We start from the raw sequence: 24,030 nt of genomic DNA, 5'->3' as shown, positions 1-24,030 counted from the left end.
CGTCAAAGCTGTTTCTCTACTAAATCTACATCTCAGTGGTCCTGTGGCAAGCTTGGCAATAAAGGAGCAGCTCCCTTAGGTTGCCTAAGTTGCAACAACTAAGGCCTTCCATCGTCTTATTAAACATGGAAAGCCCACTTACCCACACCAAATGCTGCCACAGCAGCAGGCACGGCTGCCCCCTTACCGTACACGTAGGAGATCCCCACAAGCTCAAAGATGGCAATGATGACGAGGGCATAGGAGGCAGCGTAGGTGTCCACCAGCTGAAACATGTAAATTCCGCCCTAGCGGGGAAGAGAAACAAGATCGGTGGGCCTAGCCTGGGCTCTCTCCCACCTCTGCCGCAGACGGGGGTCGGGTGCAGGCGGAAGGCAGAGGACCCCCCTCCCTAAAGCCAGCCCAGTACACCAGCCAGAGGCCTTGCCACGGTAGCAAAGTGGTCCCTCGAGAGACTCTGAGCCAATCAAAGAAGGAAGCACAGGAAACAATCTAGCATCTTACTCCTAAAAGGCGAAGATCAGCATCTGAAGGTGCGTACGTGAGAGCAGTCAGATTGCTGTGCTTTTGCTTCAAGCAATAGATGATCATTTCTACCCACATATCTGTGTCTGACTGACCTTCCTATAACCTTTAGGTGACTTTGGGCGTTCCTCCTGCATCCTGCCTGCATCTTTACCTCGCTCTGTAAGTCTCTCTAGGGTAGATGAGGCTGAAAGACTATCCCACCCCAAGCCATCATTTTACAGATAAAGACTCTAAGGCCCAAAGAGGTGACTTGCTCAAGGTCACACAGAGAACAAAAGTAATACATGTGCTGAGTGAGCTACCACTCAATTTACTAAGACACTCAGGACTAGAAGGAGCTCAGGCGGCTTCAGACTCTTGTTTATGATGCATAATCAACCGGAAACTTCTCTGGTCAGTAACTTTGGATTTTTGCCTTTTTTTAAAAGTGGGTCACACCTGTCTCTTTGGCTCAAGAAGGCTACATCTCAATTATGAAGATGCTGGAAGTACCACTCGTAGCTAAGGTGACATATTTCCCTCTGTGGTCAGAATCCCTAACAGATTGGTGCCACGTCTGAAGAAATGGCAGGGATTTGGAGATTGTTATGAGTCCGAGAGCTGAGTCTGGAAGGACAGACAGCCGCCAGGTCCCCACCTTCCTGCCCCAACTCACCTGAGTGATCATTGGGAAGCCCATGATGAAGAAACAAACGCAGCAGCCCAGAGTGAAGACCGGCTTGTGTGTGCGCAGGTACTTGGGGAACTCGTCCGAGATGGAGGTCACTATGGTTTCGATGGTGGCAAACTGGAAGGGTGCCGGGAGAAGGGTGTCAGAGAGAGACCACGCAGTCCCAAAGGCTCCCAAAGCCCTCTGTGCCTCCCCCCAGGGTGGGTGTGTCTGCATCAGGTGTGGTTTCTAGGACTGCACTCCCTTGTTGGGTCTCAAAGACCCCACAGGGGAATGCAAGCAGGACGTGAACTTTGGCAGCTGTGCTGCAGCCGCCCCCACCCCAGCCTGCACTCATACTCACCCATCAGGACACATGAAGCTTCACTTTGCATTCATGAGGTGTAAATTCCTCTCCTCCAGCTTACCTGTTTTGATCTTCTCCTTGAGGAAAAGCCCTCTTTGTACCCAACTACTGAACTCAGAGCGCCTGTCAGCATGATTGGTAGTCAGCAGTCTCAGGGCCCCAGCAATTTCCCTGAAATTGACTTCCTGTTATTCTCCTTCACTCAGCCCCACAGAATTTGCTTTGGCAAAAGGACACCAGCACAGGAAATACACAGGCTTAAACTTGCCCAGAAAATGGAGCAAAGAATAAAGGAGGAGAGGACCGCTCCTTGGCACCATCCCACTAGTCACCCCCAAATAAAAGGTTATCTGAGCCCTAGACAGGAACTTCACCATCTCGACATAGCTCGAGAGAAAAAAATTCAGGTACCGCCAAGCCTGCCCCCTGCTGCAGGCCGGACCCAGGACCCAGGAGAAGGGAGTGCTCAGAAGGAGCCTGGGGAAGGGGTGGGAGGAGAAGGGGCTCACCATAGTGTCAAGTCCAAGAGTGAGGAGCATCAGGAAAAAGATGATGGCCCAGAACGGAGAGAGGGGCAGCCTGGTTAAGGCTTCGGGGTAAACCACAAACGCAATGCCTGGCCCTGGAAAGAACGAGACAGTGATTGCAGATGGGCCCCAGCCCCAGGCCCCCTCTTCCTGGAAGCCCGCAGGGCCCTCTCTCCACGGAGATCCTGTATTATTACTGACTGTATGCTGCTCCCACTGGGTATTTTTTTTTATTCATTTTTACCCATCTCCCCAATTAGATCTCAAGCTCCTTGAAGGGAAGGACCAGGGGAATCACGCCCATATCTTGGGGAACTCAGAAGAAAAGCTCAAAAATTGTGCCAAGACACACACTCAGACTGCAGGGCCAAGCTGTGTGCCACGAAAGAACACGAAAACCCATCTTCACACGGACGAGTTGGAAAGACTGTAACTAGTACCCCCTGGAACAGTGGTTCTCAGCAAGGGGTGAGTTAGCCCCTGGAGACACCGGGCAATATCTGGGGACATTTTTTATTTTTATACCTGGGATGGCAGTGGACGATTACTGGCCTCTAGAGGGTGGAGGCCAGGGGTACTGCTGGGCACCCGTCACTGCAGGGGACAGTCCCCACAAGAAAGAATTATCTGACCCAAACGTCAACAGTGCTAAGATTGAGAACCTGCTCTGAAGGACAGACCATGCCCAGAGTGACGTCATTTTCCCCTTTATAACCACCCTTTCTCCTATGCATTCCTCCAGGAGAATCCATTTACATAAAATACAAATACATCTAACACATTCAGGGCCTTGCCCTACAAAGGCTTGCTAAAGATGGGGCTTGTTGTCTGTGGGGAATCAGCCTGGAGAGAGGGGGTTATGAAGCACAGTGTGAGGGTTAGGAAAGATTGGGTTCCAATGGTCAGACAGCTCTGAGCCCAAACTCATGCTCCACGACTCACCAGCGGCGCAACCCTAGACAAGTAATTTCACTCTAAGAGCCCCCCGCATACCCAGCCGCACAATGGGGACAGCAGTGGTACCTCCCAGGGTGGCTATGAGGAACAGATGGGAAAATGCAGGCAAAGCACTGGGACCAGTGCCTCCCTCATGACCAACACTTGCAGAATATTAGCTTCTACAAAGAGTGAACAATGAACTTGGATGTCGGCAGTTCTGATTCAGGTTTCCCCGAGAATACTGCATGGGATCTCGGTAGAGGAGGTTTGAGCTGCCCTTTTCCTTGCCATCATACAGCCCTGCCCACAGTTCCGACCTGCCTCACAGCCTCACTAGGAAGATGGCTGCCACCTGAGACGGCTAAAGACGGGCAGTTGTGAATTTTCTTGTCAGCAGAAAACTAAACAATAACGGGCAGAGACTGGCGCATGCCTGGGCCATACAGCCCACACACATGTAGACACTGGAAATCACAGCACCTGGAATTCTGCCAACTAAAATGTAACAGCACATTTTAAACTGGAATTTCTCAGGTTGTCTGTTCCTAATGTTGGCGAGGGCCTTGGGGTATTTAAAGCATAAAGCCCTGAGTGCCTCAGATACCCCTGCTTTATGCATTTACAGAGCACACAGTACAGCCAGCCTCAGAAGGCTCGCTGTGTGAGCCATAAAAGTCTGTATCCAACTACAGCTCAAAACGAGGTCTCGGATGCAGGACACGGAGAAAGGCAGGCAGTGCTCTGGCGACAGTCGGGCCCATAAAGTGGACTCGAGGTCTTGAAACGGCCACTAGTGGAGGACTTTGCCGTTTGCTTTAACAGGATTCAGCCCTTTTCCGGGAGGAAATGGTTTCAAAACCTGCAGCCTGCTTCTATCTCAGCCGCCTCCCTACCACAGTGCACCGGTGAAGGCATCCTTTCCAGCAAGTGCTGTTCCTCCAAAACGGCCGGGGACTGGTTTTTAAAAATACATTTTCATATTGTTTTGTAGAGTTCAGATTTTTTTTAAAGATTTTACTTATTTCTTTTTAGAGAGGGAAGGGAGGGAGATAGAGAGAGAGAAACATCAATGTAGGGTTCCCTGCAACCCAGGCATGTACCCTGACTGGGAATCGAACCTGTGACACTTTGGTTTGCAGCCCCCGCTCAATCCACTAAGCCACGCCAGCCAGGGCAAGTTCAGATTTTTTTTTTCTCCATATAAGGACTCTCTGAGAGCCACAGCAGAGTTCTGCCCAGGTGAGGCCCACAGGTCTGGCAGAGGCCCAGCCCTGTCTCTCCAGGCCGGGAAAGGCAATGCAGCCCCGCGGGGCAGCGGGCTCCCGGCCCCCTGCTCTGGGACACGGGCCCCGCCTCTCACTGACTGTGAGACCTCGGGGGAGCCTTGTTCACTCTGGCACAAAGCTCCGTTTCCTCCTCCACGCCATGGAGATGCCAGTACCCACCCTCATCAGGTTTCTGTGAGAGTTACATGGGTTGATACAAATAAAGGGCTCCGAACAATGCCTGGGCACGGGAGAACTCAGTGAGCACAAACCATCATACTCTCCCTGTGACAGGGAGTCACAGGGACTCTGCATGCCAGCAACTCCTACAGGCCCCAGAGACCTAAAGGGACAGCACCCTTCATCCTACAGAGACACTTGAGACACAGCCGAGGGCCCTGGTCAGTGCGACACGTCGAGACCCACAGCACCTGGGGAAGGACCGCTCTGCCGTGAAGCCTATTACAAACGGACGAGTCCCCAGAAGATGCACCTGAACCCTTGTGCCTCTGGGCAGAAGGGCTGGCACCCAGGTGGCAGGCAGATGGCTGAACGGTCAGGCCTGCTGGAGGCTGTTCACTTTGATTGGCACGGTCTCTGAAGCACTAGGGGCGAGGGGACCCGGCAGCGCTTCCTAGGGGCCTGGTTACCTGACAGTCACACTAGCTCTGGGGACTCTAAATACAGAATACACACTGGTGTCCATCTGCTCTGCTCTAACCCAGCCTTTCTGCTGTCGAATGAGCATCTTCGTAGGGCTTGGGGCTGGTGCTGACCCAGAGTCACCTCCCCACAGGAAGCCGTGGATGTAATGCTGGGAGGCTGGCTTTCCAGGGAGCGGCTTGTCCGGGGTCGATGCCTGAGAAGGACACACGCCCTTGCCTGTGCTCATGGGAAAAGGAGAGGACACCTTGGTCTCATCCCCAGTCCCACCCTCCGCGCCCAAAACTCCAGGATGGCTGCGATTTGGGGTAATGACTACGACAACAACTTCTCCCTTAGAAGGAGCCGTAAACAAAACACAGTGTTGTTAGGTCCCTAAAGAGAACCTGATTTTGACCAGAGACCAGCACGCAGGTACTGATGTTGGGTCAGCAAAAACACACTGCATGTCGACATGCCGATCTTGCCCAGCTGGGAGGGAGTGGGGCTGGCGTTTAATGCAGGCCTGACCCCAAATTCCTGTCCTGCATTCATCAGAACCTGCAGTATACATACCAGAGGGATCAGACAGGCCCCCAAATTGTTCTCATGCAGGCGAATGCGGATGAGCAGGGCCAGCTGCCCCACGGGGTCAGGAAGAAGACCTCATAGGCCACGCCCCCGCCCACCCCACCGTGGGGAATGAAGCCCACCGCCCCTGTGCTGGTGATGGTGAGAAACCACCCAGGATTACCACGCCAGGTGAGAACCTGTTAGAAGGGTTTTCTCCTCGTTAAAATCAGAGGAAGTAGAAACGATCTGGAAAGGGGAAGTTTGAGAGAGAAGCCTGGGCAATTAATTGTCTGGTGCTTTTGATAATACAAGAAAAACAGAATTCCATCTGGGTTTTAGGGACACATGCCCCCAAATCCCTTTCCTGCAGCAGAAAAGAGCTCAGGTGTGTTAACTCGTGTGGCTTGGCCACTGGTTCACAATGAGGACAGTAATGTCACAAAAATAACAAACCACCTCAGATCTGCTAGAAAATGGGGCAGCACCCTACCTGCTGCGGCTACTGTGCTTGCACAGAATGAGGACAGCTGGGGTGCACAGGTACCCCTGAAGGCAGAGCCTCCTCGCCCCTCTCTGTCCCACCCGGCCCTCCAGGGAGCTGAGGATTTTCCACCGGGGAGAGGCACAGGCTCAGCTCCCCTAAACCAGGGCACTGCTACAGAACCAGACACCCCAAAGTTTCCCAGGCTCCGCAGAGAGAGAGAGATAAGCACCCCTGGAACATGCTGGCTCTTTAACTCTGTGAGGCCCACAGCCCCGCTGAAGCACTAATTAGTTACCCTTGAGGAGCTAGGACAGACCCAGCAGCCCACCGAGGAGGTGACATTTCTGAGGCTTAGCTCTCTCACATGCTGGCATCTGAGCCATTATCTGAGAATTGCAGCGGGCTTCTTGAAGAAAGGTGAGTGCCCGGCGAAGCCGCCCCGGCCTGGTCCCTACACTAAAGCATCCTCCGAAGGTCTGGTTAGGGAATGATCATAATGACAGTCATAGCCACGACGAACTCCCTTAATCCCCAAAACCTGCCAAACACCCAAATTCTTTGGAGAACAAGGCTGGGTGGAAATCAAGAGTTAAATAAAAATATTAAACACTCGCTCTCTCTGCAAAATGCTGAGCTAGAGATACCGATGAAATGGGAGGAAAATGAAAGCTCTCTGTAAACTCGGAAGTGCCACACGAATGCTGGCCGTGAACACAGGGGTGACTGGGGAGAGAGTAACCATTTATTCTGCATCCCTTCCACTGACAGCATCCAACCCTTCCACCCACTGGGGAAAAAAAAAATCACAGTCTTGCTCCCTGAGCAGAGAGCCCTCGGAGCACATTTGACCTATGACTGGGAAAGTGCTTCATCAGGAAAGGGGGCTCTGAAGTCCATGCTCTCGTGAAGCAGAGGCACTAAGATTCTAGAGTCCCCTGCATGGAATGTACCCCACAGCAGCCTGTGTCCGCCTCAGCTCCGGGACACTGCTTTGCCTGCTGGAGGCTCTACCCACACCAACAGGTGTAAGGGACAGAGGCCTTACCTAGGCTGGAGCTGAGCTAAGAGGGGAAGAGAAAATGAAGCAGAGGAGGGGGATGCAGAACAGGGGCCTTTGTAGCGCCCCCCACCCCAGTGAGGGACCAGCCAGCCCTGACCCTGCATGAGCTTCTACTGAAGATATATCTCTGTCCCTCTGCAAAGGGCCGCCCAGGCTGTCCAACCCACCATCCGGTTCCAGAAGGCCAACTCCCCAGCAGAGCAGAAATGGGGACTCATGAAGCAAGCCAGGAACCTGCCCTGTGACAGCAGGGTGACAATGACACCATACCTTGGTCCGCCACGTTCTCGATGTTGACCTTGCGTTCGTTGGCCATGAAGCCAATAACTGAGAAGATGACAAAGCCGGCAAAGATGCTTGTGGCACTGTTGGTGCAGGTGACAATTAGAGTGTCCCTGGAGGAAGAGACCAGAGTTGGCCGTTAAGTGTGCATGGTGAGGAGGAAGGACGAGGGGAAGGACACAATGTTTGCACACATGTCTGTGTACACACCATTTCTCCACACGTACTCACTGCAGGCTGGCCTTGTTTTCTCTCATTCACAACCAGTCCTGACCACGGACTCCCTGGGGCTGAATTTATGTGCACCAAGAGGCGCGAACAGGTCTCCCCTAACTGCCCTGTGCCAGGGCCTCTGGCTCCACAGGCTGGGATCTGGGTTCCCTCATTATACTGACTGGGGTAAGTCTGTCCATCAGAGCCAAAATGGAGCGGATGGGGCCTTTCGGGGCCAGGAACCATGGAAGAGAGAAGAGAAGGCAGTGGGACCGTGAAATGCCACCAAGGTATGAGGACAGCCTGAAGCTGGGGCACTCAGGCTGAGAAGGGCAAAGGGGAGCAGAGGGGCGGACCTGTGCTCTGTGTTCAGCGCCCCCTGCTGGCAACAGGCTGCGGTTCCCCCGTCCGCCCTTCCCAGCCAGCCTAGACTCAACAGAGATCACAGCAAGGTGGAGCCTCAGAGCCGAATCAAAACCCCGATTCTCCTACATGTTCCCTGAAAGTCACTTCCTTCCCCTCTGATTTTAAATGGTGGCAACGACCCTCCCTGCCTCACAGCTGTTGTGAGGGCAGAACGAGATGGTTGCCAGCACAGACATGTGCTCGGCAAACAGCCCGCCTTGCCTGCCCCTAGCTTTCCCATGAGGAGACCGAAGCCCAGGGGAAGGTAATGGCTAATTAATGGAAGGTCAGCATTTTTATGCAGACTTCCTGCGTCTCAGCCCCATGCTCCTTCCGCCACACCACACAGCTCCACTTCTAACAAAGCACAGAGCAATGCTTCCCCGTGTGCAGACTGATTCTCCTGTCATAAGTCAGTAAGCAGCTGTGACCAAAGAAGTTCGCCCTGGCTGGCGTAGCTCAATGGATTGAGCGCGGGCTGCGAACCAAAGTGTCTCAGGTTCAATTCCCAGTCAGGGTACATGCCTGGGCTGCAGGCCATGACCCCCAGCAACCGCACATTGATGTTTCTCTCTATCTCCCTCCCTTCCCTCAATAAATAAAATCTTTAAAATATTTTTAAAAAAAGAAGTTCAAGAACCATAGTCTGGCATTCCCCTGTTATGTGCCAAATTGTATGCCCCGAAAATTCAGAGGTTGAATTCCTAACCCCCAGTTTCTTAGAATGTGACTGTATTTGGGGATAGCATCTTTAAACAGGTAATTAAGTTAAAAAGAAGTTATTAGGGTGCACTACTCCAATATGACTCCTGCCCTTATAAGAAGGGGTGATTAGGACACAGAACACATGCAGGGAAAGGCCATGTGAGGACACGGGGAGGAGATGGACATCTACAGCCCAGGGGAGAGGTCTTAAAAGAAATGAGCCCTACCAGCATCTTGTCCTGGACTCCTAGCCTTCAGAACTGTGAGGAAATTCTGCTGTTTAGGTCTTGCTCGCTGTGGTATTTGTTACAGCAGCCCTAGCAGACTGACACAGAGGAGCTCTCTAGCCGCCAGGCACACACCAGCCACTCCAGTCCCCGGCCCCACTCCCGCCCCATATGTCTGTCCCACTCACTCCCAGGCATTCCCAACTCCAGTGGTTTCTGCCTCCTGGAAACACTCCCTCCTCCCCTGCACCCCCTGAAATTTGGCCCAGTACAGATCCCACTCCTGCGGGGCCCTCCCAGCCACCCTAGGCCACAGCTGACCTACAATCTTGTCTTCTTGGTTCACAAAATATTCCAACCGTTAACAATAACACGAATGGCAACTGCCATTTGTTGAGCACCTACTATGTGCCAAATATTGCTCTGAAAACTTTGCATACATCATCTCTTACCCCTCAACCAAATATAATCTGAATTTTATAGATGATAAAAACAAAGGCTCAGAGAAGTGCCATATCTTGCCCACATCTTGGGGTTTTAGTAAATGGTAAAGTCAAAACCCAACTGTCTGACTCCAAGTCCACCCTCTCTCCTTCTCTTCTTTCCAACCTTCTTTCCTTCCTCCCTTCCTACTTTCCTTCCTTCCTTCAGTCCCTCCTTCTTTCCTCCCTCCCTCAATTCTGCCCTCCTTTCTTTCCTTCCATCCTTCCTTCCTTCTTTCCTTCCTCACTCCCTTCCTTTTTATCAGCTTCCTGAGACAATGGGCCTTATTTTACTAGTGCTTATCATAGACATATTTAACTTCCAGATAGAGTCTCTTGCAGGAAGTGATCAGGCTCTGGCAGGTCTGTGGGGTTCCAGAGCCCCTCCTAACATTACACATCCAGACGTCAGTGTCATCAGAATCCCCTGAGGACCTTGTCTGGACACGTAGGTTCCTGGGCCTGCCCCACCTCCAGGCTTCCGATTAATAGATCTGGGAGGGGGCTTCAAACTTTTGCATTTTTGCAGCTTTATTGAGTATAACTGACAAATAAAATTATGTTATATTTAAAGTGTACAATGTGATGTTTTATTTTTATTTTATTTTATTTGCTTATTTTAGAGAGAGGGGAAAGGAGGGAGAGAAACATTGATGTGCTAGAGAAACATTGATCACTTGCCTCTCATATGCGCACAGACCAGGGACTGAACCTGCAACCCAGGCATGTTCCCTGACTGAGAATCGAACCAGCGGCCTTTTGTTCTGCAGGGTGATGCTCCAACCAACTGAGCCACACCAGTGAGGGCCAATGTGATGACTCAATATATGTACACATTGTGACAAGATCCCTACCATCAAGTTAATTAACACATCCATTACCAAGGTGCTTTTTTATAGCGATCTCTAGAAAAATATTTGTTGAGTGACTAAATGACCTTACTTCAAACAGTGGCTACCATACGACTATGCCATGGACTAGACGGCTTACAAAATGACTACCCTAGGGCCCAGCCAGCTAGCTGCTCAGCACCACCAGGGACTCAGTTCCATCCCATGTGACAGATTCTGCAGTACAAATTGGGGTGCAGGCCACCAGAAGCCAGCAGCTAGTCCTTAGTGGGGGTCACCTGTGCCAGAGGCACCTCTCTGGCTCTACTTCAGGTAGAGTGTGAGCATGTGGCCTCAGTCCATTTCTCTGTCCCCAGGCTTTATTCCCACTCGCCAGCCGCCTCTGGGATTGGAACAGCCACCGCATACCTGTAGCAGTTGTTGTGGAACTTGTTGTAGGAAGAGAGAGTGATCAGGCCCCCCCACGCGGCAGATAAAGAGAAGAAAATCTGAGTGGCGGCATCTTTCCACACCTGGTAGGCAAAAGGGAAGAAGAGTCAAGGTCGCTGGAAGAGGCTGGCCACGCAAGGGGAGTCTGCCGTGACCAAGGCCACGTCATCTCCCCAGGCGAAGGCAGTCGGGGACTGGATGGTTTGGCACCAGCATAAATGTGAAACCTCATTTGTGCTGGGAGCCAAAGAGGCAGTGAATTACCTGGGAGATTTCGACTACATTCAAATCAGAGAAGAGGAACTCAATAAGCCACGTACATATTTCATCTTCTCTTTCCTACCATGGGGAGCTATACAGAGGGGAGATCCCTTTCTGTGGCTGCAAGCACTCTCAAAAACCAATTTGCAGCAGCAAGATACATTTGTGGGTACATTATATAAACCTTTTAAAATCAACATCCTATAGTTTACAACAACTGCTATTAAAATTCTGAAATTCTACAGCCCCCATTTGAGTAAAGCCACCTCTGTCCACAGCAGGGCGGGCTTTATGGAGCCACATGCCTCTTGAACTTGGCTGACATCGCCTCTCAGTTCCCTAGGTGATTTTTCTTAATTGTGCTCATAAAATTGCAGAAGGCCACTCAAGAGTTTGAGCCAGGGATTTATATCATTTGTGTGATAGACTTCCCATTGTTTTTATATATTAAATCTGGTTTTTAAATTGTGCTTAAAATACGCAGAGAAAGTTCAAGTGCATGCTGGCAAAGCCCAGGCCTACCCCAGCATCTGTACTCCTTTAGTCATTCATCTGGCTAAAGGACCCCCTCTCTGCATCAAGGGGTATGAAGTTAAGGGAGGATAATCATACTATTTAGTTTCTGGCCAATGATGTGAAAATGATGTATGATGTGGGACTTCTGAGATTTCTGCACTTTTAAAGCGAGTGAGGGTGCCTATCTCTACCCCTTTTCTCACCCCTTTGTGCTACCTGGAATACTGATATGATGGCTGGAGCTCTGGCAGCCATGTGGAAGCTATTCACACTGAGGATATTAGGGCAGAAAGACAGGAGCCTGGGTCTCTGATGACTCCCTGGAGCTACCCAGCCAGTGCCCGACTGTCTACCATGGGGCTGCTTTAGTGCACGCAAGTGAAACACACTTTTATCTTAAGTTGCCCTTATCTGGGCGTTTTCTGTTATGTGCACACTCAAGGCTAGCTATGTGTTCTTAACATATTCTGGAAAAGTATATATTTCTTTAAGGCGAGGAAACTCACTTCTTCTTCAACAAACTCACCCCCTCATTTGGATGGAGGTTTGGGGACTAGGGATTTCAGAGTAAGGCATACCCGTGCAGAGCACGCATGGAGAAAGTGCAAGCGTGTGCTGGCCCCGTGTCGGTGTGCCAGAAGTTCTCAGATGCATCTGAGCCCTTTAAACAGACACGCCTAGGGTCTGGCTAAGTGTGCTGTTATCTTCCAGCCAGCAACAGTCCACTCCCAACGCCCTATAATTAGTAACAGGAAAGCGGCGCGAGGTGGCCCAAGGCTATTAAGGGGATTTAATTCTTCATTCCGGCCTCTGCTGCTACCCAAGATGTAGGACAACTATTCCAGGAGTCCGAAAACCCCCAGTTGCCCACTTCTCATTACAGGGTTCCGGAGCGCGGACGGCTCCAGGACTGTCCGGGCCTTGTCACCGGGAACCGTGAGGTGCCCTGTGGGAGGGGCCTGACCCAGCCTGCCGCACAGCCAGCGGCCCAGCGCGGGAGGGTTCCCATGTGCGGGCCCCCCACCCCCTCAGCGAGTCATAAATGAAACCAGAAGCCCACCGTGGCATCCGTGAGCTTCTCCCACTTGGGCGTGATGAAGTACCAAATGCCAGCGCCGGCCCCGGGCAGGGTGACCCCGCGGATGAGGAGGATCACGAGCACGACGTACGGGAACGTGGCCGTGAAGTACACCACCTGGAAGGGCCAACCGACAGACTGAGCACACCTGCGGGCGGGTCCCAAGGGGCTTCCACGGAGGCCGAGCCGGCTCTGCCGCCTGGATGTGGGGGGCCCAGAGCCGAGGGCATCGGGGAGTTTTCTGCGAGCTCTGCGGGCGCTGGGGACTCCGGGAAGGCACTGGGACCAAAGGTGACTCAGAGGGAACTAAAATGAAGTCTGTAGGAGGACGCCTGAGGCTGCAGGGTGAGTCAGCCCACAGTGCGGATGGCTGGGGGAGATCTCCCCGCACTGGGATGCTGACTCCTCCCCCACCCTCTGCCAGGGGCCCCAAGTCCCGCCATTAGAGATCCATCCTTTTAGCTTAAGCAGTCCATCCGTGTTTAAATGGACACCCTAAGGGAGGCAGCCTGGTGAGGTGAGAAGACCCTGCCCTGAGAATCAGACACATTGAGGTTCAGTGAAACTGCATCTCTGGCACTGAGTAGCTGTGAGAACTGGGACAAGCTATTAAGCTTCCTGAATCTCCGTTTCTGCCTCTGTAAATGGGTAAGGGCACCTTTCTTAAAAATGTGCACCTGTGAGGATCAAAGGAACCCCCAGCGTACCGTCTGATTTGTAATAGACCATCACTAACTACAGCTAAGCTCGACAAGCATTGACCGAGGGCCTCCTATGAACTGGGCCCTGTGCCGGCCATTACCGCACACAGATGATGGGACTCGTGACCTGGACTGAGACGCAGAGGCGGTGTTCGAATCACGGGCTGAAGGACACACATGGGACACTGCGACGTCCAGGGGAGGGCCCTGGGTTCCACCTGGGAGTTGACTGAAAGAGTCTGGGAGATGACCTGTGAGCTGGCTCTGAGAGGCCGATGAGGCGAGGCACAGTGGGAGGGTGGAGGAAGACAGTGGGCAAGCAGGCAGGTGAGGGCAGAGCTCCGGTCACTATCAGGATGAATAAAGTTAAGGCTAAAAGCGATGGCGGTGAGGGCGGGGGGGGGGTGGTGGACACCAGGAACATGGGAGGAGACCACATCATAGGAGGCTGTGAGTGCCGGCCAGAGGAAGCTCCCGGACTCTGGACCAGAGGGAGGGACCACAATCAAGAAACATTTGGGAAGAAATATCAGCAGAACTGGGGGACTGTGATTGGCTGAGGATGGTGATGGATGAAAGGTGCTTTCCTTCCTTGTATCTCAGTCAGACCTGGGGATGAAGAAAGGACTTGGTAGACGGAGAGAAGAGCGGGCTGTGAGAGTTCAGGCTCTACAGTCCCCCAGGCCTAAGTTCAAACCCCAGCTCCCTCACTTCCGAGCTGGGCTGCGTTGAGAAATGACTTAACCTCCCTGAGTCTTAGTTCCCACACCTGCAAAGTGGTGATAACAACAGCATATTCCTCAATGGGGCTGTTGGAAGAATACAGTGGGACCATCCACTCAAAGTGTTCAGGCCTGGGGGCACCGGAAATAGAAGCGCTGCTCTGGTCTTGCCTAGGTCTCCCCAGTCTCAGTAACACCGACAACCTTCAGCTCACAGGCCAATGGCATCCGAAAGTGCATTAGAAAACACTGGGAAGGGTGAGGTTAAGCTCCCATCCCAGCCCATCAAGCCCTCTCTGATCCCTGCAGTGGGCTCCGACAGCCAGCTGCGTGAGCACTGTTGGCTCAGTCCACCCTTACCCCTTGCCGGCGTCCATCCTGGGACACCTGCCCCCTGGTGGGGAGACAGGCCTCACCACGCACTAGGGCTGCAACTCTAGGGCTCCAACTCCAGGGCCTGGCAAGGGGGCTCCAGTGACTGGCAGACACTGGGATTCAGGGCACAAGGGCCGATTTGGGGACTTGCAGGAAATGGGTTGGGAGTTGGTTAGAGTTGAGATTAAGATACAACTTTGGGATCATATCATGAAGCATGTGGGGTACGTCAGTAAACAGGACAAAGACCCCTGCCCTCAAATAGCTTACATTCTAGCTAGGGAGACAGGCAACCAGTAGCAACCACAATATCATTTGTGGCATATTAGAAGGTGCTGTGTGCCCTGGGGTGGGGGGGGGGGGGGGAGGAGAGCAGAGGAAAAAGGGGCAGGACCTGCAGGAAGGACTCTGGAAAGAGGGCGGTACTGAAATGGGGTGGGCAGGGAAGGCCTCATTGCAAAGCTAGCCAGGACTTGCAGGAAGTGAGAGTGAGCCAGCTGGAATTGGGGGGGACATCCAAGATGGAGGGAACAGCTGGAGTAGGGCCCTAAAAAGGGGCTGTGCCTGACCTCCAGGAACAGCAAGGAGCAGAGCACAGGCAGGAGGGGAGGTCGGAGAGGTGGGGGTGAGGGAGGCATGGGTGCCGTGGAGCCTCGTGGGGCCTCTACTCGGTGGGGAGTGGGAGCCGCCGCAGGCATGTGGGCAGAGTGACATGATCTAAAATTTTAACCTCCACCCAGTTGCTCTGCTGTGAAGCTACTGCAGGGTGCAAGGGCAGAAGCAGGGGCAGCTACTGGGGGGCATGCTGCCATCCAGGCAAGGAGGGTGTGGGTGTCAACCAGGGTGTCTCACAGGAGCTAGAAGAGATGGTCGGACACTGGATGTGTTTTGCAGAATTTCCTGATGGATTATGTGGAATGAAGGGCAAGGAGGGTGGAAGCAAGGATGACCCCACATTTTCTGGCCTCGGCAACCGAAAGGGTGCTATTGCCATTAGCTGAAATGGGGCAGGCTGCAGGCGAAGGTGAAATGAGGCGTTGTTTTTCCCTCTAAACCCAGTTACTGCTCAAAGTCCAATTCTTTCCTTCGGGCTACAGAACAGGGATGGGCGGGTGTCTGTTTTCCCTGCACTGCTACCTCCCATCTCTACTGACCGGGGGTCTCTTCCCAGCCCCTCCCCCACAGCAGTCTCCCCTCCCTCCTTGCCTCAAGCACTGGGATTGCTGGGCGCTGTCAGGGAGCCGCCTATTCCTGCCAAACCTGCTTCCCTCCTTCCTCTTCAGGAAGCCCTTCTACATAGACAGGAGGGAACTAAAGGCATCTGACATCTCAGGAGAGAACTGCCCACCCCAGGAAGGCCTGGGGTGTCCTCCCAGCTGCCAGATGGGGCTGGGGAAAGGCGATGGCTACGAGGGCGGGGCATGGCCCTGGCCAGTCTGACTGTCCCCACTGGGCCAAGGCAGCAGGGACAGGGTAACACTTGAGGAAAGTATTTTTACCTCCTGACCACCATCGGCTGGTAGGAAGTGAGGGTAGAAAGAGGGAACAGGACCCGGACAGCAGAGTAGCAGGAAGAAAACCGCAGACCGGCACCAGTCGAACTGGCTGAGACAACTCTTCCCATTTGACTATTGAAGCTGTTCAAGTATGACCATTTCTGGAGCCCCCCCTCTGGACCAGCTATTAGCAGTCACATTTTGTACAGGAGGAAAGCGAGTCTCAGGTTGTGTCTTGCAAGGGGTTTAATATCTCACTCAAGGTCTCCCAGCTGCAGCCAAGATCCACCCTTGTCGGATCCAAGGTTCCCGTTCCAGAAAGCCCTGCAATGGCCCTCAGTGAGCCATGTGATCAGAAATGTAGGAGGCAAGGCCAGGGTTTAGGAAAGGCAAGTGAGGCACATAGAGTTCAAAATTTAAGAAGGCACCCGTTCCCAGGGTCCAAGCAGCATGCACAAGAAGCTGAGAGTGAGTGCCACCTTAAATTTCACACCCTGCGCACTTGTGTGCCTCACCCAGGGGGGCCCTGGCGTGTGGGACGCTGCACTTACTTTGCAGATAGTGATCTTGCTGAAGGGAAAGGGCCCACGTTTGACTCATACATCCTGGAGATGCCTACAGGTGAGCCAGGTGTGCACGGAGGCTGTATGCCAGCTAGTCCCCCTGGGCCAGGGGAGCTTCCGGGTGCACCTGTTTCAGAATGTACTGTCAGAGGAATTAAACTTGAACAGTAATGAATTACACTTGGCAGGAGTGACCATGACTGGTTGATGGGAGCCTGCTGGCCTGACACTTGGCTGCATTTTCCTCACAGCGGGAGCCCTGAACAGGTGGTAAGGTAAGGCCCCACCAGCCTGCGCTAGCTAATTAGGTTAGCTTTGCGTTTTTGCCACAAGTCTCAGGCAGAGCAGCCCCTGGGTCCGATGGGCTGCATTTGACCTTCAGGCTGCCTGCTGCTCGCCCCTGCCTCTGGAATTCTGGCTGCTCAAAAGGAAGAGTGAGGCCTTGGCGGAAGCCAGGAGCCAATCTTGTCTCCTAGGGCCCCTGAGCAAGAGGAACGGAGCTTGTCTCACTGCAGGAGGAGCGGGAGGACATCCCTGCTGCTTAGAAATGAAGGTGTTCGTGGAATTTCAGTCACAAAGGAGCCATTATAATAAGAAGCTTCAGCCACGCATTCACCCAGGCTTCCCAGCAATGCCCCTTGATTAATGTCTGCACACTTCAGGGCTGTGTCATTATTTCTGCTGCTATTCTTCATTTAGAAAAGAATCGATCATCGATCCCTACTTGGCAACCTTTCCCAATGAAGCGGAGACAAGGTAGCAGATCGGAAAGAAACCCCTGCTCAGGGCTGCTCGGAAAGTCCCGTTCCAGAAAGCCCATACAATCTAGCACCAAGGGCTAAATTCTAAATCAAAGGAAAGAAGCGGCTGTGATGCCATCCTCAGCCTAAACCGGCACAGACTAATACAAACGATGGGAGCCCTGCGGCAGCACTCCTGTGTCCTGGGTTTCCTGGACTGCTGGCCGGCCGGCCTGCCTCGGAACTGAGCTTGGGGTGGGACTTCCCACATCTCCAAGCGCCAGCCCAGCCATTGCCCATCAACCCTCGCCAAGATCCCACTGGCAGGATGGCCACTCATCGGTGCCAGGGGCACAGGGTGGAGGAGAGTTGGGCTGGGGGTTGGAACAAGGGCACAAAAGGCTGAGAACGTGGTGGATGCTTGAGAGGAAGGGATCGCTTCACAATTTTGATCTTCTCCTGGCATCTTGGCAGCAGCCATAACTGACCCAGCAGCCAGACCAAGAGGCAAAAGGCCTGGAGCGCTAGTTCTAGAGTTCGGGGAGAGTGGCCGAATCATATCAGGGAGGTCCCATCTGCTGAATGAAGTGGCAGCCCCCGATAGGAAAGGAAGGAAACTAATGGCCGCACCCCACCGTACATCAGGAGCTCTGGGTACGTTTGCCTCATTCAGTCCTCACAACGGCCCTGAAAGGAAGGTGTCATTACCCCGTTTTCACTGGCAGGCAGACAGTCACTCGCCCGGGCCCACCGCGACTCAGCGCCAGAATCAGAATTGCGCCTGCATGTCCTGACGCCCTTTCCGGAGAGCTCTTCAACCTGCCCCGGGCACAGTCACCCCTGGGTGCCCCAGAGCTTTCTCTTAGGCAAATACAAATTCTTACTTTTCCTGAAGTCTTGATTCCTTTTGCCAGAGACGCATACACGATTACCCAGGCCAGGAAGAGACAGAAGGCTAGTGGCCACCTGATCTCCCCGGGATATTCGATCCCTGCAGAGATCTTCAGCACGAAGTACCTAAGAGTGGGAAGGAGAAAGGAGGGAGGAGGGCTTCAATCCCCTAGCAGAGCCAGCAGCCTTGGACACAGTCCAGCACCCCCCACCCTCCCCATCAGGGGCCTGATAAGATCAGGTTGTGAGTGATTCTCTGACACAGGCTCCTGCCCACAGCTGTCTGCAGAGAGGCCGGCTGGACTGTCCGTGCTCTTCAGCATCTGCTGGGAGGCCTCCCATGGCCCCAGACAGGCTCCACACAAGACTACGTCAGCTCCACCACCATCAGGAGATGCCCCAGGAGAAGTGCAATGAATCCCACAGCATCGGGGGATCCCAGTACAGCCCCCCGACAGGCATTACCAAGGCTGATGTCTTAAGGAAGGTCACATCACTGACAGAAACTCTAAACTGTGAAGGATGATTTGTGTGTGTTTTTTCTATTGTCCCACTCTTTTATGAGGATGTATCTCAATAGTATTTGCATAATTTTACATTTAAAAAATAAGTACAGGTTCGTTGTGCTAAATGACTAAAAATGTTGCTCTGCCTTTCAGTTCAGGTTGCATGGGGCATGTCCCAAGGCTGAGATCGGCTAAACATGACAGCAGGCTGGTTGGACCTTATTCAAGGACCGTATTCAAAGGCAGATATCAGCCCCAAACAGAGGGGGCTGCCGGGTATTGGTATCCGCAGCTGATGACCCATATGAAAGGGGAAGAAATCCTGACCTGCCTGGAGACCCCCACACCCCCGGCAGCACCTTGTGGCCTGGCCGGAAGGTGGGCGAGCAGCCTCACTCCGGGGGATAGGAGGCAGTGACAGGCACAGTGAGTTCTGATAGGACTGGACCATCCCATCCTGGATGAAAGGCCTGTGTCTGCTGGTTGGTGGTTTTCTGCGACCTGAGCAAAGGCCCGGCCAGAGCCCAGTCTCTGCCAGACTGCAGAAAGGACAGCCCGGAACTTTCTGACCCGCCGAGGAACCTGGAGGCAGCAGTGCCCCTGCCCCACCCCCCGCAGCCAGCTGGCGAGCGACAACCTGAGAGGCTGTCCTGCAGGCTGCAGCCGCATTCTTTGGAACAGGAATGGCCATGCTCTGCAGTGAGAGAGCCTGCTTTGGTCTCAACCCCAGAGGCAACCTGGGCTCAAGAGCTGAGTAGACTTGATCAAGAGTAGAAGGGAACTGGCTCCCAGACCTTCCCCGAACGTGAAGAGGACCTACCCCAGGTCTCCACCCCTCGGTGGGTAAACCATTTAACCAACAATCCCACAGCACCTCGGCCACCTCAAACACTCCACTCTTTTATCAGGGCTCTTGGACGGGCCCCAAGAAACTCCTAATAACACTTCCTCTTGGAAACCGAGACTGGTCCCCGAGGATTGGTGAAGACCACCAAAAGCTGATTCACAAACCTCACAAACTTCACAATATACCTAACCACGCGGGTTACGTGGTCAGACTTTGCATAACCACCACGTCGCACTCGGTTTCTCAGTGCTCAGGGTGAGTCCACGCACACCTCCCTGCTCCGACATCATCCCCGAAGGGGATCGGCTCCTCATTCAGCCTAAGCCCCCCATCTGTTCTGCAGGGGACAACCACGCACCCTCTCATCTGCACAGGGGAGAGATCTGGCATTGAAATCGATGGCGATTGGGCAACTGGTAAGGTTCTTAGTGACCACTTTTTATTATCTACGTAAGGGTCACAAACCAGGGCCCATGGATGTATGCATTTTATGTGCCAGTGTTTTGTTTGAATCGGTTTGCTAACATTTAAAGTGGGAGACACAGGAAATGTCAGATTCTATCTCTGACGTCCCTGCAACAGGGAGGCTCTGGCTGCACTGCCTGCACCCCACCCCCAGACAAGGGTGTGGGGCCGGGCGGTGGCAGCATCCCTGGCACGGGGACGATACCTCGCCCGTGTGCCCCAGTCCCTACCCCTCTCTATCACCCGGTGCACTTGTACTCCGCTCACTTGCCTGACAAGCAGGCACGCGTCCCTGCCAAATCCCTGAGCACACTGGCTTACAACAACCCCCAACTCAAGGCCTAACTAGAGAACATTATTTGCCTGCTGTGGAACTCTGCCTGCAATGACCTGCTTTAAGAAAAAGCTCCATAAACTTTACTAAATCGTCCTGTGGTGGCTGAGGACTTTCTAGCATCCCTGAGCGTCAGTCCTCAGTGTCTGGCAATGCAGACATAGAAAGTACAAAACCAAGGTGAGACTGTTTTTCTAAAAAGTGATTTAGTTCTTTCAATCCTTGACTATGACTTGATTTATGACTTTTTTTGCCTGTTTCCTTTTCAAATGCAGAAGGCACAAAAAAAAACTTAGTCAACTGAAGATCTGCTTAGATCACATCACAGGAAGGTTTTGCAATGATTTGGGCATCAACGTCAGGAACGAGAGCAGCAGCAATTCTGCCCCCACCAGCATTCAGCCACCGCCCACCTCCAGGCCCAGAGCACAGCCATCTGCTCTCAGAGCCAAACCAGGGAAAACACCTTCCTCACTGAGGCGTGAACTGGTAGGGAGGGTGCAGAGGGAAGCTACCCGCCCCGTGGGGCCACCCACACCTCAGGTCTGCAGGTGGAGCACTGATTAATTCACCGGATTTCTCCTAGAAAGTAATAAAAAGGCCATCGTACTTGAAATACTCCTCACTCCCACTGACAAACGTCTTGTTGGCCTGGCTGGTGAAGTTGACCAGTGTCAGGTTGGGGTAGGCGCTCATGCAGAAGGTCGAGTTCTTGATCTGTATTTTGGGATGATCGCTGATGACACAGGAATCTGTTTAGGGGAGGACAGAATGGAAACACAGTGACATCCACACAGAATATATACACGTGTGTCTTAGCAGCAACTTAAAAACAAAAGCCAAAAGGATTTGGGCCAAATACTGAAGAGTAACTTGGGGGAAGTTTGCACCGAGCCAGGCTAGGTGGAGATGAAGCACAGAATTGCGTTGTATCTGGCACACAGCTCCACGGCAGTGACTTGTCCTGGTGACAGTGGCTCTCACCCGCAGAGTGCTCTCTCTGCGGTAGGCACTGAGCTGAGCACTTGATACTTTGCACGCATTATCTCATGTAATGCTCAGGACAACCTAGGCGGGGTCCTTCTACCTCTGTTTTTAACATGAGGGACAAGGCTCTCCTGAAATCATACAGCTAATGAGGAAGAGAATCAGGATTCAAACCCAGCTCTGTGGACACCACTGAAAGGAAGAGATTCGTGAGACAAATGTAATCCGACATAAGCAAACCTCCTGAAGAGCTACTGCCATGGCAGGCTCTCTTGTGAGATCACCTTGAACTCTCCGCTGGCAGGAGGACTGACACATAGGAAACACCCTAAGATGTGGGTGACATGGTTTTCTATGCCCCCACGTGGGTCAGCAGAGGCAGCAACTGGGTGGTGCGCCTGTGAGCCTGCAGCAGGACCTAACCGGGGGGTCTCAACTGGGGATGAGTGTGTTCCCCAGGGAGGCTTGGCAATGTCTGGAGACATGTTTAGTTGTCACATCTGGAAGACAGGGAGCTACTGGCATCTGGTGGGTAAATGCCAGGGATGCTGCCTAATATCCTGCAATGCGCAAGACAGACCCCACAACAGGGAATTATCCAGTCCAAAACGTCAATAGAGAGTGTCTGACCCAGGCTGGGATGGGGAGAGGAGGCTGATCTCATGAGTCTCAGTGCATCAGGCAGCGTACTGGACACTTTAACAATCATTTTCTTGTGAAATCCTCATCAAACCAGAAAGATACATATTATTTACATGATTTTAAATAGGAAGAGGCCAAAGTCTTTCTGACCATATTAAAAGGCGTCTCTGACAACTTTATAAATACTGATCACTTGACAGCTATTTTAAGTAGATAGTCCCCCAGGACTAATCCCACAGGACACTATCTCAGAGAGGAGCAAAGAGTGACCATGACAATGACACTAACACTTACATGGCGCTCACCATGCACAGTTTTGAGTGCTTTATGTATGTGAGCGAACTGAAGCCTCCCATCAGCCCTGCAAGGTGGTGCTGTTATGTTGTCTCTGTGTTACACATAAGACACTCCTCTGGGCCAAGGTCATATAGAGAAACCAGGGTGCAGGCACTCTCCCTTTGGGGGCCATGCTCCTTAACATTCTGCTCTGGGGTAGAGGTCAGAGATCATGAACTTGACACCTTCAGATGCCAGCTGGTGACACAAAGGGGGAGGGCATGGAAAGCAGGGTAACAAGGAGAGCTGGCCCCCTGAAAACCAAGGGCACTCCAACCATCAGTGCCGTGCTTGTACAGGTGTCCTAGCCAAAAGTGCAGAAAACCCATTTTCAGAGGTTGGAAATGAGGTCAAGTTGCTCTTGGTACTGTGGACCACCAGAAAAGCACATGCAGCCCCAACGGGGTGCAGGGACTCCCAGTTTACACCCTCTGTGGAATGGCAAAGTGGACACGACTGTGGGTGCAGGGGTTCCACTGCAGCCAAGGTTTCAGAGGAGCTCCTCGACCCCTCCAAGCCCCCATGTTTGGACGATAGTTGTATCCGTGCAAGAGCCAAAGTGAGATCATGAGTGAAAAAGTTCCATGCGATACCCAGCACACAGTTGGACTCCATAAACTCTACCCAAAACTCAATCATCACTGTTACATCACTTCATGGGGTGAGCACCTCTAGTCCTCAACATCACCTCCCACAGTCCTACTTGCCAGTCATAAATTCCTTCTGCCTCCCACACCCCAGCCCAGAATGTCTCATAATATTGCATAAAAATTAAAACAACAATTAGAAGAATACCTTCCCTCTGATGAGTTCTTTAGGCTGGAGTTTTTCAACAGTGGCGATCCTGGCCTTTTGGTCGGGATGATGCTCTGCTGAGGGGGCCGCCCTGTGCATTGCAGGGTGTTTAGCAGCAGCCCTGGCCTCTGCCCTCTAGATGCCAGGGGCATCCGTCCCCAGCTGGGACCACCAGAAATGTCTACAAGCATTGCCAAGCGTCTCCTGCAAAATCTCCTGGGGTTGAGAAGCACCGCTTTCAGAATCCTCAAAACACCTTACTTGCTATGTTCTCCTTTGGTCTAACGAGGATTCTGAACTAGTAAGTATCAAATATTTCCTGAGGAAGCATCTGCTTCCCCCAACAGTCACCTGAATGAAAACACTTAAACACCATCCACATCCCGTTTCTGTCACTAAACACATTAGTTATTTCTTGCTCTCCTGCCTGAAAGTACATCCATCCCCTAAGACGAAGAGATGGCTAACACGTGGGCAAATGCAAAATCGCTTGCTTCCAAAATCGCCCCTGGGAAGCGCACAGACAGCTTCCCTAGACTGTGTCTCTGGATCCCTGCTGCGGCGGTAGTACAAGGTCACAGCGCTCCTGCGGCACTGCAGCAGGGCTCCTTGCTGCCTCCAGCCTCCTGCAATATCCCTTCCCACCACCGGGTGGCAGAAGCGTGCTTCCGCGCCTTCAGGTCGGCCTGAGGCCGAGTCATCAGAGAGCTCCGCGGCCCAGCAACCCTGAACAAAGAACAGCGATAATGATCATTCTAAATTGGAAGCTGTCTGAATGGGATTCTCTTTACTCGGGCAATTATTAATAAATGAAAGCACATGAAAGGCTAGGGAGACAAGGAGTCATTTAATTAAAGTTCTAATGAAAATTAAGCCATTCCAGAAATAGAAATGGTATTTATGTGGTTCCCATTTTAAATGATCCAGCTAGCTCCTAATTTCACAGAACAGTCGCTGGTCTCACTTGGCAGGGCATGGATTAGCCAGCCGTTCTCCATTACAGATACCTGGATGGTTGAGTCCCCCTAAGGAGGTTTTTCTTACAAAACACACTTCAGAGATGTGTGGCAGACTTAGCTTCTACCCATGGACCAGGTGGGGGGGGCGGGGTTGGGGGGAGTGGGGGGGACAGTGTGTTCTCTGGGGC

The 24,030-nt window shown here is 52.6% G+C and overlaps 1 protein-coding gene across 1 annotated transcript in view; it reads right to left on the bottom strand.

The window, feature by feature from the left end:
- Window positions 1-24,030, bottom strand: part of SLC6A5 (solute carrier family 6 member 5) — a 50,727-nt gene that overhangs the window by 11,963 nt on the left and 14,734 nt on the right. Inside the window, exons 9-16 of the mRNA XM_036029999.1 lie at window positions 20,734-20,875; window positions 17,965-18,097; window positions 12,466-12,600; window positions 10,608-10,711; window positions 7,305-7,429; window positions 2,054-2,166; window positions 1,184-1,315; window positions 188-287 (exon numbers count right to left, since the gene is read on the bottom strand). Coding sequence (XP_035885892.1) covers window positions 188-287; window positions 1,184-1,315; window positions 2,054-2,166; window positions 7,305-7,429; window positions 10,608-10,711; window positions 12,466-12,600; window positions 17,965-18,097; window positions 20,734-20,875 — 984 coding nt within the window. The remainder of the gene's footprint in view (window positions 1-187; window positions 288-1,183; window positions 1,316-2,053; window positions 2,167-7,304; window positions 7,430-10,607; window positions 10,712-12,465; window positions 12,601-17,964; window positions 18,098-20,733; window positions 20,876-24,030) is intronic.

Source organism: Phyllostomus discolor, chromosome 6 (assembly GCF_004126475.2).
Source record: "Phyllostomus discolor isolate MPI-MPIP mPhyDis1 chromosome 6, mPhyDis1.pri.v3, whole genome shotgun sequence".
NCBI lineage: Eukaryota > Metazoa > Chordata > Mammalia > Chiroptera > Phyllostomidae > Phyllostomus > Phyllostomus discolor.
Note: the sequence above shows the minus strand (reverse complement) of the source record. Positions and strands in the feature narration are given on the sequence as shown.